The 15,991-nt window shown below is 54.9% G+C and overlaps 1 protein-coding gene across 1 annotated transcript; it reads right to left on the bottom strand.

The window, feature by feature from the left end:
• Nucleotides 1-102: 102 nt before the first annotated feature.
• On the bottom strand, nt 103-8,954 carry LOC148828983 (macrophage mannose receptor 1-like). Its single transcript, XM_088923558.1, has 10 exons — nt 8,918-8,954; nt 7,998-8,048; nt 7,583-7,891; nt 6,896-7,234; nt 5,596-5,934; nt 4,505-4,849; nt 4,127-4,183; nt 3,605-3,696; nt 616-716; nt 103-265 (listed from the first exon to the last, which is right to left on the bottom strand). Exons 1-10 carry the CDS (start codon nt 8,952-8,954, stop codon nt 103-105), a joined length of 1,833 nt encoding a protein of 610 aa, XP_088779684.1.
• Nucleotides 8,955-15,991: the final 7,037 nt, after the last annotated feature.

Here is a 15,991-nt window from a genome sequence, read left to right as displayed (position 1 = left end):
GCACACACAGATGGCACACTGGAGACCAGGGACTGGGAGCAGAGACACAAGCCCCCATCTTCACAGAGCCAACCGGAAAGGGAAATTCGGGAAGTTCAAGTTCTAACGAGCCGCTGTCCTTGTCTGGGTCTGGTTTCTGGGGGGGTGTCTGCTGATCGGCACCGTCATCTTCACTGGGGGGGGGTCAGAATTACCCTTCTCGTTAGCCCGGGTGTAGCCAGGCTGGTATGAGTCGCTGCTGGTTAGACTCCAGAGCCACAGTGACCTGAGGAAGGGAGGAGGAAGAAGCAACAGAGACAAAGATTAATAGAAGAATATTTGTTTGTCACTGAACTATACATTTAGCTACATTGTATTGATGATTGATTATTGGTTCATTGACAAGGGTTAGATGATCTCCCTGTGGCTGATGAGCTTTCCCTGACAGTCCCACTGCGAGCTCTATTTAATATGAATATCCATCTCCTTTCTTCTAAGTCTGCGATCAAAGAGCAATGATCGCCATGGCCGAACGAGAAGGTGGCAGGTCAGACGAGAGGGAGGCTCTTGTCAGAACTACATTCCCCAGAAGGCTTTGTGGGGGAGGGAGGGGGATGATGTGCCATCCTCAGTCACCTGACCAGGTGGTGTGAGACAATTGGTTGGGTGACAGTTTTAAAAACCTGGGTGTAAAAGTTTAAAAGCTGGGTCCACCAGAGTCGGTCAACATCTGTCGTCTGACATGCGCGTGTCACAAAAGAGAGGGGCGAGTATCTGACCGAGTAAGGCACTGAGAACCGGGCAGTATTTCAGAGACGGAGCCGTTAAGCAGCTCGCCTTCCTGGCTGTGTGACCAGTTCAAGGAGTGACTTTCTTCACTTTAGGTTAGAACAATTGTCTCTGCTACAGGAAGCGTAGAATCGTGAGAATCTTATCACGGTGATCAGCTCTCAGAGGGCTGCTGACAGAAACCGCAGCCGGCGTCTCGAGTGCTTTTGAAATCCAACCCGGACTGGTTTGTCAGGACTCGTTTCCTGTCAACAGCTGCTCTATTGTTCAAGCGGTAAAGTACACCTCAATCTCATTCCTCCCACACGCTTCTCTCCAGTCCAGTACAGCACAGTGAGATCAGGGTAAAAGCACAATACAGCGCAGTAAAGCCCAGTGAGATCAGGGTTAAAGCACAGTACAGCGCAGTAAAGCCCAGTGAGATCAGGGTAAAAGCACAGAGAGATCAGGGTAAAAGCACAGTACAGCGCAGCAAAGCCCAGTGAGATCAGGGTAAAAGCACAGAGAGATCAGGGTAAAAGCACAGTACAGTGCAGCAAAGCCCAGTGAGATCAGGGTAAAAGCACAGTACAGCGCAGTAAAGCCCAGTGAGATCAGGGTAAAAGCACAGTACAGTGCAGCAAAGCCCAGTGAGATCAGGGTAAAAGCACAGTACAGTGCAGCAAAGCCCAGTGAGATCAGGGTAAAAGCACAGTACAGCTCAGTAAAGCCCAGTGAGATCGGGGTAAAAGCACAGTACAGCACAGTACAGCCCAGTGAGATCAGGGTAAAAGCACAGTACAGCGCAGTAAAGCCCAGTGAGATCAGGGTAAAAGCACAGTACAGCGCAGTAAAGCCCAGTGAGATATGGGTAAAAACACAGAGAGATCAGGGTAAAAGCACAGTACAGCGCAGTAAAGCCCAGTGAGATCAGGGTAAAAGCACAGTACAGCACAGTACAGCCCAGTGAGATCAGGGTAAAAACACAGAGAGATCAGGGTAAAAGCACAGTACTATGTTTTTTCACGTTCTCCACAGGTGTTCTCTGTGCAGGTGGGTGCTGATGAGAACGGGCTGTTTACACCAGTACAGCTGCTGTCGAGGTGAGGGCTCACCAGTTGTCATCGTGGGAAATCTGCCCTCTGCGTTTCCCATCAGCTTCAGAGTTTCTGATCCTCCGCACTGCCCTTACACTGCCAGTCCCCTCCCTCCCTCCCTCCCACACACCCCCAGACCTCACCCTGCGACTCCCCCTTTCTGTGGAAAGCCCGGCCGTCCTCTTCTCTCCAGTAGAGCCTGCTCTTCTCCATGGGAAAAAACTGGGAGAACTTTTCTTGCATCTGAAATGATACCAGGTACTGCCTGAAGCAAATTCAATAACCGTAGGGGTACAGCGTGACCCAGACTGGACCGGCGATCTCTGGACTGTAGGGGTACAGTGTGACCCAGACTGGACCAGCGATCTCTGGACTGTAGGGGTAAAGTGTGACCCAGACTGGACCAGCGATCTCTGGACTGTAGGGGTACAGTGTGACCCAGACTGGACCAGTGATCTCTGGACTGTAGGGTTACAGCGTGACCCAGACTGGACCGGCGATCTCTGGACTGTAGGGGGTACAGTGTGACCCAGACTGGACCGGCGATCTCTGGACTGTGGGGTTACAGTGTGACCCAGACTGGACCGGCGATCTCTGGACTGTAGGGGTACAGTGTGACCCAGACTGGACCAGCGATCTCTGGACTGTAGGGGTAAAGTGTGACCCAGACTGGACCAGCGATCTCTGGACTGTAGGGGTACAGTGTGACCCAGACTGGACCAGTGATCTCTGGACTGTAGGGGTACAGTGTGACCCAGACTGGACCGGTGATCTCTGGACTGTAGGGGTACAGCGTGACCCAGACTGGACCGGTGGTCTCTGGACTGTAGGGGTACAGCGTGACCCAGACTGGACCAGTGATCTCTGGACTGTAGGGGTACAGTGTGACCCAGACTGGACCGGCGATCTCTGGACTGTAGGGGTACAGTGTGACCCAGACTGGACCGGCGATCTCTGGACTGTAGGGTTACAGCGTGACCCACACTGGACCGGTGGTCTCTGGACTGTAGGGGTACAGTGTGACCCACACTGGACCGGCGACCTATGGACTGTAACTTTAGATGGAAGGACAGGGTGTTACCTGTACCTGCGGTCTAGATGAAGGACAGGGTGTTACCTGTACCTGCGGTCTAGATGAAGGACAGGGTGTTACCTGTAGGGTTACCTGTACCTGCGGTCTAGATGAAGGACAGGGTGTTACCTGTACCTGCGGTCTAGATGAAGGACAGGGTGTTACCTGTAGGGTTACCTGTACCTGCGGTCTAGATGAAGGACAGGGTGTTACCTGTACCTGCGGTCTAGATGGAAGGACAGGGTGTTACCTGTACCTGCGGTCTAGATGAAGGACAGGGTGTTACCTGTACCTGCGGTCTAGATGAAGGACAGGGTGTTACCTGTAGGGTTACCTGTACCTGCGGTCTAGATGAAGGACAGGGTGTTACCTGTACCTGCGGTCTAGATGAAGGACAGGGTGTTACCTGTACCTGCGGTCTAGGTGAAGGACAGGGTGTTACCTGTAGGGTTACCTGTACCTGCGGTCTAGATGAAGGACAGGGTGTTACCTGTACCTGCGGTCTAGATGAAGGACAGGGTGTTACCTGTACCTGCGGTCTAGATGAAGGACAGGGTGTTACCTGTACCTGCGGTCTAGGTGAAGGACAGGGTGTTACCTGTAGGGTTACCTGTACCTGCGGTCTAGATGAAGGACAGGGTGTTACCTGTACCTGCGGTCTAGATGGAAGGACAGGTGTGTCCCCTACCTGGTTTAAAAGGTTCTGCTTCACTGCCTCCTCGTTCAGGTCGGCTACTCTGGTCTGGGTCAGCTGGACTCTCAGCACCATCCGTCTCTTCTCTGGGGGAACCAAGCGCCGGTCATCACCCCCCTGGGCGCAGCACGGTGACCCCTCTGACCCCACTGAGCTCTTTCAGACTTTCACAATGCACAAGTCACAGGTGACCTCAGCATTTCACATCTCAGTCTCAAGGGTTTTCAGGACCTTTTGCGAGATTTGTGCCCCAGATGACACGAGCCTGTACCCCAGATGACTTGAGGTTGTGAGAGCCTGTCTTTTGAGATCTGTACCCCAGATGACTTGAGGTTGTGAGAGCCTGTCTTTTGAGATCTGTACCCCGGATGACTTGAGGTTGTGAGAGCCTGTCTTTTGAGATCTGTGCCCCGGATGACTTGAGGTTGTGAGAGCCTGTCTTTTGAGATCTGTGCCCCAGATGAGGTGATGTGAGAGTTTTTCCTGAAACCTGCGCCCCAGGTAAGATGAGGTCACCTAGCTCATTCCAGCCGGGACCGTTCTTCATGGAGCACAGTTTGGCCGAGAAGAACCCTTCAGCAATCGTGTCATTCAGGACGAGCTGAAGCAGCTACGCGGCACAGTAATTGTGGACAGAATGTCTGCGCAGCAGCTGGAGACAGCTGCTGCTGGACAGCTACTGCTCCAACCCTCTTGCACGGGGGGACCTGTCGACAGTGCAGTCCTTCTCCAAAAAGATTCTGTCTTGGGCTGACCAATCAACCGCCGGCCCTCCCAGGTCACGCCTGCCACTGCAAGGGCCCGGGGCCGAACAGCTGGAACAGCTGGACCTAACAGTGTGGGTTCAGGGGTGTCTTATCCTCAAAGGGTCGCCCCGACTCTAGCCCTGCTTACCTCCGGTGCAGAAGAAGGGGAGCCGGGCGCCGCAGTCGCCGACGGTCCACCTGGCCCCCTGCCCGCCCGGCGGGCCCAGCCGCACGCACTCCCCCCTGCCGCTCGGGGGCTCGGCGCCCCAGAACCGGAACGGCAGATTCTGGCCGTCGGCCCACTTCCAGGGCTCGTTGAAGAGGCCGATCCAGAAGGGGGCGCTGCCCTGCGCCGTCCGCCGCGCGGCCTCGTTGTCGGCGGGGCTGCGGACCGTGGCCAGGTCGCTGTGGTGCTGCCGGCAGTGCTCCCGGGCCGCGGCCCAGGTCTTGCTCTCCGGGACCAGGGTGTAGGTCCGTGCGCCGTCCGCGGAGTCTGAGGGAGAGAGAGGGGGGAGAGAGAGGGGAGAGAGAGGAGAGAGAGAGGGGAGAGAGAGGGGAGAGAGAGGGGAGAGAGAGGGGAGAGCACTGTAGCACACCATCCACAGACAAAAACAGGCAAAAGCACGAGTGCTCTGTAACCACATGTGATTGAGGATAAAGGCTTGAGGGAGCTACGCCAGCGCGCGCGCCTGTCTCAGCCGCGTCGGCTACGCCAGCGCGCGCGCCTGTCTCAGCCACGGCCCCCCAAGCATGGAGTTAACCTGCACTGTATTCATTGACAATTTAAGTTACCTATCGAAATGTTGAAATGTTCGGCGACGTACTGAGCGCCAAGTACGGGGGAGTCGGGGGGGGGGATTAGTGACGTGGTGTTAGCGGTGGGATTTCCAAATCGCACCGTGGAAATGTGAGGTTAGCGTGCGTGTTCCTAGACCTAGTGACACCCATAGTAAAACAACGTTTCTCTCGTGGGACTGGACTCGAAGCATATACGAGCTGGGATCTTGCGGGACGCAAGAAACAGGAAACAGGAAGTTGGGGAGACGGCCTGTTCCTGAAGCATGCTGGGAGATTGTTTTTTTTACAGGTTTACTCACAATCCAACGTGAAAAAGAAATTGAGCACACTCCCCCCCCACCCCCCAAAAAAATATCTCTCTTGCTTTTTCCGCCGCACACCGCTGTAGTCTGTCACGGGGGCTCGTGGTCTTGGCAGCCCTGCGGCTGGCGCTCCTGGTACCTGTGTAGCACAGGAACTGGTGCAGCTCGCCGCAGTCCCGGTCCCTCCAGGACCCCCCGGAGTCGGACGTGGCGCAGAAGAGCCAGGTCTTCCAGTTGGAGTAGCCCAGCCCCTCTCCGTCCACCCAGCGCCAGTCGTCCGCGCCGCGGTACAGCCCCAGCCAGGGGTAGTAGGAGTAGTCGTAGGCCCCCAGGAGCTCGAAGAGCTGCTGGTTCTCCGTCGCGTTGCCCAGGGTGGCCAGGTCCTTGTTCGCGGCCCTGCACCGGGCCCGAGCATCGGGCCACGACACCCGTTCTGGCACGACCTCGCACCTTTCTGGCACAGGTGTGGAAAAGTCACCTGGTGGGGGGAGGAGGGGAGGAGCAATGAGATTGACGGAGCCCCTGTAGCTGACACACCTCTGTTTCCATCTAGAGCTGGGTGTCTCTGCGTCTCTGCGTCTCTGCGTCTCTGCGTCTCTGCGTCTCTGCGTCTCTGCGTCTCTGCCTGTGGGCGCTGACACGCCATCATGGCTGCTCTGTGAAACGGTCAGAGCAGAGGAGTCTGGATTGTCGGTCGGCTCTCATGCTTTACCCAGGTGGACAGACTGCAGCTGGGACAGAGTCACTGTCGGACAAGGAGACGGGTTAGAGGACGCGTCGTACGCACAGGACCCAGGACGATCGGGTAAGGACAGCTCTCTAGGGGCACCGAGACGGCCGCTGGTAAGGACTACGCCCACTGCCCAAAACAAGGCTGGTGAGACCAGTACTGAGTGGAATCGGTCTTGAGCTGAACTCTTGTGATGTGGGGGCGGCACAGGGGTCAGCATTTCAGCCCTGGGGTCCCAGGTTCAGCCCCTGGGGTGCTGTCTGTGTGGAGTTTGCGTGTTCATGTGGGTTTCCTCCCTCAGTCCTAAGACATGTTGGTGGGTTAACTGGCATCCGGGAAAACTGGCTCTAGATATGAGTGTGTCTGTGTGTGTGTGTGTGTGCCCTGCGATGGACTGGTGTCCCATCCAGGGTGTATCCTGCCACACCCCCCCCCACCAGTGCCTCATGGGACAGGCCCCCTCTGCCCCACCACCCTGATTAGGATAAACGCCGTCACGATCTGTCAGTCATCCTTCCTCTCAGTCTGTGGGCACGCGTCGGGGAAGAGGATGGGTCTCCGTGCCTACGCACGGTTCAGTCCCGGGGACTGGCCAGACTGGAGACACCAGGAGGGCCCGTGGTCGGTGCAGGTCTACAGCCCCCGGGCGATAACGTTCACATCCTGCGTCTCGGTTGCCCGGGAAACGGTTGACCAGGGACCAGCTCACCTGAGCAGCAGAAGGAGGCCTTTTCCATCTCGCAGTCCAGGTCCATCCAGCGGTACTGGTAGATGAAGACACACCTCTCCTGCCCGTTCCCGTTGTCCGGTTCCCCAGGCGACCAGGAGCGGAACGAGGAGTTCCGGCCGTCGGCCCACTTCCAGGGCTCGTTGAAGAGGCCGATCCAGAAGGGGGCGCTGCCCTGCGCCGTCCGCCGCGCGGCCTCGTTGTCGGCGGGGCTGCGGACCGTGGCCAGGTCGCTGTGGTGCTGCCGGCAGTGCTCCCGGGCCGCGGCCCAGGTCTTGCTCTCCGGGACCAGGGTGTAGGTCCGTGCGCCGTCCGCGGAGTCTGAGGGAGAGAGAGGAGAGGGGAGAGAGAGAGAGAGAGGGGAGAGAGGGGAGAGCACTGTAGCACACCATCCACGGACAAAAACGCGAGTGCTCTGTAACCACATGTGATTGAGGATAAAGGCTTGAGGGAGCTACTCCAGCGCGCGACTGGCTCAGCCACGGCAGTGAGACGTACAGGAGTGTCCCCCCCCCCCAAGTATGGAGTTAACCTGCACTGTATTCATCGACAGTCGAGCTCATCTATCGAAACGTTCCGCTCTGTACCGAGCCCCAAGGGACCTCTCGGAGAGTGAGGTTGGTGGGGGTGACGTGGTGTCAGCGGTGGGATTTCACACTCCACAGTTACCCGTCTGGCACACGAACGCTTTCTCCGCGAAGCAGACCGAGTCCTCCCAGTAGCCTTCGGGGTCGGCGCTGGCGCAGAACAGCCCTCTGCCCCAGCTGTAGTAGCGGACGGCAGCGCCGTCGGACCACTGCCAGTTCTGGGTCTCCTGGTACATCCCGATCCAGGCCGACTGGGCGCCGCTCGCCGCGTCGCTGGTGAGCGGCCGGAGGTCATCCAGGGAGCTGACCGCGGCCGGGGCGAAGTTCTCCCTGCAGTAGGCCTGAGCCTCGGCCCAGGACTTCAGGTGGGCCACGTAGTGGAACTTCCTGCCTGCACAGGAAGTGGCCGCGCAGAGCACTGTGGGACATCAACTCGTGTGAGGGAGTGAGAAAACCCGCAAGAGGCCGACATAACGCATAGAATACATGACCCTGACCGTTATTATCATGAATTTCGGTTTGGAGGCATAAGTCAACGTTCCTGGTACCTGAAACGAGGACGAGCAGGAAGACCGTTGTGACGCTACGCCTGCTCACCCACAGTTTCTCTTCGTGGTGCCGATCCGGCTTAAGTTGCTTTAAAAAAAATAAATACAGCTGCCTGGAAAAAGCTAGACAGTATAGCAAAAACACCGCAGAACGAGGCTCTAAATGCAAAATTGTGCATTAAATGCAATCCAGCGCATTTGACTTTGCATCGGATGCAAAGAGTTTCAGGCATTACTCAACCGCAGAGAGCGTATGTCAATGCAAAGCCGGTGCACGCTTTGCAAGCACAGCTACACCGCAGGACAGACGAGCCGAGCGCCGGCAGGGGGGGCAGGCCGATCCGGGTCGCCGGAGGGAGTCACGCTGCGTTTCCTGCTTTTCCTGCAGCCCAGTTCGGCAATTTTAATAACAATACCTTACACTTGGGCAGTACACTGTAAAAAGGCTACTTTAAAAGGGCCCCTTCCTTCAAATGAGAAATAAACCCGAGGTCCTGACTCCCTGTGGTCATGAACAATCCCAGGGTGTCTCTCGAGAAGAGTAGGGGTGTCACCCCAGTGTCCTGGTCAAACTCCCCCCTGGCCTTTACCCCTCATGGCCTCCTAATAACCCCCCTCTCTGAACTGGCTCCATCCCTCTGCTCTCCTCCCGCTGAGAGCTGGTGTGTGAGAGAGGACTGGAGCATCATCCAGGTGGGGGTGCAGGGGATCCCCATGAGCTGTGAGGAGCTCGGAGTGGGGTGTGCGGACAGGCGCTGTGTAAGCGTGAGGGATTATTATTATTTATTATTGTCGCGGCCGTCCTCAGCGGAGGGTGGAAATCGCCCTCTCCCAGCCCTGCCTGGAGCACGAGGCCGCCCGACTCTCACCTGTCAGCAGGAGGGGAGACAGACTCTTGCTGGCCATGGTGGCAGGACACCCGGGAGAGGAGGGGGCTGGCGGAGAGTCGGTCGACCCCAAACCAGCGGCCGTGACCGTTGCTAGAAGAGGCGAGAGCCGGCAGCCCGGCGCAGGAGCTGATCCGGGATCGGCAGCCTGTGGCCAGCGGCAGGGGTCCAGGAGCAGGGGTCCAGGAGCAGTCCCGTGTCCCCTGTTTTCCAGAGAGAGCGAAAGACGGAGCGGTTTATGGTTGTCCTGGTTTATGGGACTTTGAGGGATGGAAGTGCAGTTTAATTTCTTCAGACAGCTAGGCTTTCTCTTGTTCTGAAGAGGTCAAGGCTGATGAACCCGTAATGGTGAATCCGAAGTCATGAAAAGCCGAGATCGACGGGCGTGGACACGTGGCCAGGCTGGTTGGGTGTTCTGTCTGGTTGGCGTGTGTCAGGCTGCGCCGTGCCGTGTGGAGGGAAGACTGCAAATGCGAGCCCTCTAAAGGAATTGCCTGCCGTCCTCCTTCACAGCTAGCTCCCCGTGTCTGCCGGCCTCTGGATCGGTCACCGCCGCGTTCGGCAGGAAGAGGAAAAACAATCCCACAGTAAGCAGGACGTGCAGATTAAGAGAGGAGAAAAAAACACTCACACTCACACTCACACCCACACTCTCACACTCTCACACTCTCACACTCTCACCGGGGCTCCCCAGGGCCAGGGCTGGAGACCCCAGTCCGGCAGCAGGTACCAGAGAGTGAGTGGAGACCCCGAGCCCCCGAGAGCAGAGCTGTGGGCCGCAGTCGGACGGGTCCCGATCTGGAGCTGAAGGAGACCTGACGGTCAGGGGTCCGGCAGGGTGTGCAGCTCACCGCTCAGACTGGCTCCTCAATACTTACAGGTCGTCCAGGACGAGAGCTCTCTTCAGTCATCAGGCTACGAGCGTGCCTCATGACCAGCCCCCCGCTCTCCTGAGCCTTGAGAGCCAGGTGACCACCACGCTGGGCTCCCAGGGCCAGGGGGGTGCCCTGGACAGCGAGAAGGGTCCCTACCTGTTGGGCGTGCTGTCCGTCTCCAGTCCCGGCGCAGTCTCAGAGTCTCTCTGCTCCCTGCTGTGCTGAAGACAGGCTTCAATGGGGGGGGGGGGGGGGTTGATGGCTGCAGCTGCTCAATCCCAGCATGCAAATCTCAGCCCTCTCCGGCTTGGCGTTTGTTTCCAGACCGCGTCCTGGCTGGTAACCCGACTCCGTTAGGGCCTCGTCTCTGCCTGACACAGGCTGCAGGCTGGGGCTCCTGCGCAGCTCTCTGAGCGAGACGCCAACAGCACAGGCGCAGGAGCCGAGCTCTGGGCGCGCGGTCTGGAGCCACAGCTGACTGGGAAGACTGGTCCCAAGGGGGAGCCTGCCCTGCACCCTCTCCACCACTGGGGGGACACCCTGGAGAGCAGGGCTCCTAAACCCATCTCCTGGGGGGCCTGAGCTCTTCCGGCCTCTGTCCCATTAGCTCACTCACTCACTCACTCAGAGGTGTATAGGATGGTGCTTCATATCTTTCACTTCATCGTCTGTCCAAAAGCATGGAAATGCGTTTCTGGCATATAAAACCACAACAAACATCACCCCGCATAAAATAAGCCCACATTGAGAACAAACACCACTCCCAGCCTTGTGCCAGCACACACACACACACACACACACACACACCCCTGTCTTCCCCATGTTCCACCCACAGCGCCTGTCCCTCTGCTGCAGCGCAGTCACGCAACCAGTCAAAGAACGAGAGCAGTGACCGGTGATCACTGACAGCCGTCACCGAGAGTCTATCGGGGAAGGGGGCGGGGCCCCCTCCACAGGCCGCTAGCTGCCCGCGGTGGTCGGGCATCAGGGAGAGTCAGGGCTCCCTCCCTGAGCTCATTCAAAAGGTCCTGACTCTCCGTGGTCATGAACGATCCCAGGGTGTCTCTCGAGAAGAGTAGGGGTGTCACCCCAGTGTCCTGGCCAAACTCCCCCCTGGCCTTTACCCCTCATGGCTCCTAATAACCCCCCTCTCTGAACTGGCTCCATCCCTCTGCTCTCCTCCCACTGAGAGCTGGTGTGTGAGAGGACTGGAGCATCATCCAGGTGGGGGTGCAGGGGATCCCCATGACTTGTAAAGAGCTCTGAGTGGAGAGTGTTAAGTAAGGAGGGTGGTTGGTCCCTTTTCAGGCCAGAGAGGCCCATGGGGCACGGGGGCAAGGGTCACCCTTTCTCTCGACCACCGGACGCCGGAGGTGGAGGCGATGTGCTTCAGAAGGTCAGTCTCAGACGGCAGCTGTGGCGTCAGCGTGCTGGAGTCCTGCAGACACAGGTGTCCGTGCAGCTCGAGAGCCGACAGAGCCTCCGCCTGCACCTGGCGAGGAGGAGACCGCGTGGAAAATCTCAGGGGCAGCTGCGCCTCTCTAAACTTCACCATTTGCATGTCTGCTCAGGAACTGGTTTCCACGGAAACATTTAGTGGAAGAGAAACTTTTGTTTTACATAAGGAAATATCCACTGGCCTGGAACAGGTGTCTACTAATCCCTCTCTCAGTGTTAATGATAATGTGTCTGTATTAACCCCTCTCTCTCTCAGTGCAGTGTTAATGTACTGGAGTGTCCAGTCAGTGTGTCTGTATTAACCCCTCTCTCTCTCAGTGCAGTGTTAATGTACTGGAGTGTCCAGTCAGTGTGTCTGTATTAACCCCTCTCTCTCTCAGTGCAGTGTTAATGTACTGGAGTGTCCAGTCAGTGTGTCTGTATTAACCTCTCTCTCTCAGTGCAGTGTTCATGTACTGGAGTGTCCAGTCAGTGTGTCTGTATTAACCCCTCTCTCTCTCTCAGTGCAGTGTTAATGTACTGGAGTGTCCAGTCAGTGTGTGTGTATTAACCCCTCTCTCTCAGTGCAGTGTTAATGTACTGGAGTGTCCAGTCAGTGTGTGTGTATTAACCCCTCTCTCTCTCTCAGTGCAGTGTTCATGTACTGGAGTGTCCAGTCAGTGTGTGTGTATTAACCCCTCTCTCTCTCAGTGCAGTGTTAATGCACTGGAGTGTCCAGTCAGTGTGTCTGTATTAACCCCTCTCTCTCTCAGTGCAGTGTTAATGTACTGGAGTGTCCAGTCAGTGTGTCTGTATTAACCCCTCTCTCTCTCAGTGCAGTGTTCATGTACTGGAGTGTCCAGTCAGTGTGTCTGTATTAACCCCTCTCTCTCTCTCTCAGTGCAGTGTTAATGTACTGGAGTGTCCAGTCAGTGTGTCTGTATTAACCCCTCTCTCTCTCAGTGCAGTGTTAATGTACTGGAGTGTCCAGTCAGTGTGTCTGTATTAACCCCTCTCTCTCTCAGTGCAGTGTTAATGTACTGGAGTGTCCAGTCAGTGTGTGTGTATTAACCCCTCTCTCTCTCAGTGCAGTGTTAATGTACTGGAGTGTCCAGTCAGTGTGTCTGTATTAACCCCTCTCTCTCTCTCAGTGCAGTGTTCATGTACTGGAGTGTGCAGTCAGTGTGTCTGTATTAACCCCTCTCTCTCTCAGTGCAGTGTTAGTGTACTGGAGTGTCCAGTCAGTGTGTCTGTATTAACCCCTCTCTCTCTCAGTGCAGTGTTAATGTACTGGAGTGTGCAGTCAGTGTGTCTGTATTAACCCCTCTCTCTCTCAGTGCAGTGTTCATGTACTGGAGTGTCCAGTCAGTGTGTCTGTATTAACCCCTCTCTCTCAGTGCAGTGTTAATGTACTGGAGTGTCCAGTCAGTGTGTGTGTATTAACCCCTCTCTCTCTCAGTGCAGTGTTAATGTACTGGAGTGTCCAGTCAGTGTGTCTGTATTAACCCCTCTCTCTCTCAGTGCAGTGTTCATGTACTGGAGTGTCCAGCTGACTGTCATGACTGAGTTTTTAAATGCCCTTTTGCTGACTTGCAGAGAAGTGTTTCATCTTCTAAAGGCTGTGGTGTGAATCACTGGGATCACTGAGACGGGGAGAAGCAGTTCAAACTCTGTGTTAACTGAGAAGGAATGAATTGAGGTGGAAATTTATTCATGTGAATTTTTAAGGTAGTTTTTATGTTTTGAATTCTGGACTCAAACTTTATTTTTTTAATGCAGGAACGCATTATTATCTTAACTAAAGCATTTCTAATGATATTCTTTTATGACGGTAGAAACAGTCAACAGCTTGACCAGTGTCCAGAGAGAGATTGACCATTGCTACCTTGAAAAAAAATAGGATCACTGTGGTCGGTGTTTTGTGAAATACCGATTTGAACCCGAGAGCAAATAGACTTCAGACACAGACTGGATGTGCGATTCTTGTAGGCTCCAGTAGGTGGAGATATTGTCATTTTAATTAGTACAGCCTGTCCCTATGATTTGATGTAATCTGGGTTTCAGATAAGTTTCCAGCTCAACGTCAATGTAGCATTTATGCAACGAAAAATATCTGCGTCTCATGTTGAGTACACTTATAATGTTATTATATTATTATTATTATACAATATACTATTATAATATTTAAAAAAATATTAAATTAATTTAAAATCCCTCTTGTGTACAGAAGAGCCTCCTGTCCTGACTGGAGGAGCTCACCCAGCTGTGTCTGGAGAGAAGCCAGGGTATCGGCTTCAGCAATATGGCTGGGCAGCTTGTTCCCCACCCCCACCACCCTCTGTGTACAGTAGTGCCTCCTGTTCTCAGTCTACACTGCAAGCAGAGTTTAATTAGCAGAGGTAGATTATTTAATACAGACACACTGACTGGACACTCCAGTACATTAACACTGCACTGAGAGAGAGAGGTTAATACACACACACTGACTGGACACTCCAGTACATTAACACTGCACTGAGAGAGAGGGGGGTTAATACAGACACACTGACTGGACACTCCAGTACATTAACACTGCACTGAGAGAGAGAGGGGTTAATACAGACACACTGACTGGACACTCCAGTACATTAACACTGCACTGAGAGAGAGGCGGGTTAATACAGACACACTGACTGGACACTCCAGTACATTAACACTGCACTGAGAGAGAGGGGTTAATACAGACACACTGACTGGACACTCCAGTACATTAACACTGCACTGAGAGAGAGAGGGGTTAATACACACACACTGACTGGACACTCCAGTACATTAACACTGCACTGAGAGAGAGAGGGGTTAATACACACACACTGACTGGACACTCCAGTACATTAACACTGCACTGAGAGAGAGAGGGGTTAATACAGACACACTGACTGGACACTCCAGTACATTAACACTGCACTGAGAGAGAGAGGGGTTAATACAGACACACTGACTGGACACTCCAGTACATTAACACTGCACTGAGAGAGAGAGGGGTTCATACACACACACTGACTGGACACTCCAGTACATTAACACTGCACTGTGAGAGGGGGGAGAGAGAGAGAGACTAAGAGAGAATCAAGCCGTTTTTATTAATCTCCGAGTTTTCTCAGATGACGCAAAGACTTTGACTGTAGATCCCTCCATCCCTCTCTCTCTGCATTGTTGTGCTCAATGTGATCATCTCTCTCTCACATCTTCGAGGACAGTAGACAAGCCGACAGAAGAGGTAAGAACAGAAATCCCTCGGCCGGTCTCTGTGTCCACCTGTCTGTCCGTCTGTGTACAGCTCCGGCGTCTCTGCCCGTGTCTCAGCCTGGGCTCCGTGCTCTGTGCTGTGTGCTGTGTGAGTGTGCGAGTGTGCGAGTGTGCTGGTGTGCTAGCTGTACAGGGTGACACAGGGTTCAGACAGAGGAAGGTGCTCTGTGCTGTGTGAGTGTGCGAGTGTGTGAAAGCTGTACAGGGTGACACAGGGTTCAGACAGAGGAAGGTGCTCTGTGCTGTGTGAGTGTGCGAGTGTGCTGGTGTGATAGCTGTACAGGGTGATACAGGGTTCAGACGGAAGAAGGTGCTCTGTGCTGTGTGAGTGTGCGAGTGTGCTGGTGTGATAGCTGTACAGGGTGATACAGGGTTCAGACGGAAGAAGGTGCTCTGTGCTGTGTGTGATAGCTGTACAGGGTGATACAGGGTTCAGACAGAAGAAGGTGCTCTGTGCTGTGTGTGATAGCTGTACAGGGTGACACAGGGTTCAGACAGAGGAAGGTGCTCTGTGCTGTGTGAGTGTGCGAGTGTGCTGGTGTGATAGCTGTACAGGGTGACACAGGGTTCAGACGGAAGAAGGTGCTCTGTGCTGTGTGAGTGTGTGAAAGCTGTACAGGGTGACACAGGGTTCAGACAGAGGAAGGTGCTCTGTGCTGTGTGTGAGTGTGTGATAGCTGTACAGGGTGACACAGGGTTCAGACAGAGGAAGGTGCTCTGTGCTGTGTGTGATAGCTGTACAGGGTGACACAGGGTTCAGACAGAGGAAGCTGCTCTGTGCTGTGTGAGTGTGTGATAGCTGTACAGGGTGACACAGGGTTCAGACAGAGGAAGCTGCTCTGTGCTGTGTGAGTGTGTGATAGCTGTACAGGGTGACACAGGGTTCAGACAGAGGAAGGTGCTCTGTGCTGTGTGAGTGTGTGATAGCTGTACAGGGTGACACAGGGTTCAGACAGAGGAAGGTGCTCTGTGCTGTGTGTGATAGCTGTACAGGGTGACACAGGGTTCAGACGGAGGAAGCTGCTCTGTGCTGTGTGAGTGTGTGATAGCTGTACAGGGTGACACAGGGTTCAGACAGAGGAAGGTGCTCTGTGCTGTGTGTGATAGCTGTACAGGGTGACACAGGGTTCAGACAGAGGAAGGTGCTCTGTGCTGTGTGTGATAGCTGTACAGGGTGACACAGGGTTCAGACAGAGGAAGGTGCTCTGTGCTGTGTGTGAGTGTGTGAAAGCTGTACAGGGTGACACAGGGTTCAGACAGAGGAAGGTGCTCTGTGCTGTGTGAGTGTGTGATAGCTGTACAGGGTGACACAGGGTTCAGACAGAGGAAGGTGCTCTGTGCTGTGTGTGATAGCTGTACAGGGTGACACAGGGTTCAGACAGAGGAAGCTGCTCTGTGCTGTGTGAGTGTGTGATAGCTGTACAGGGTGACACAGGGTTCAGACAGAGGAAGGTGC

Source organism: Atractosteus spatula, chromosome 8, assembly GCF_055471065.1.
Source record: "Atractosteus spatula isolate fAtrSpa1 chromosome 8, fAtrSpa1.hap1, whole genome shotgun sequence".
Lineage (NCBI taxonomy): Eukaryota > Metazoa > Chordata > Actinopteri > Semionotiformes > Lepisosteidae > Atractosteus > Atractosteus spatula.
The sequence above is the reverse complement of the archived record's forward strand: the minus strand, read 5'-3'. Positions and strand labels throughout refer to the sequence as shown.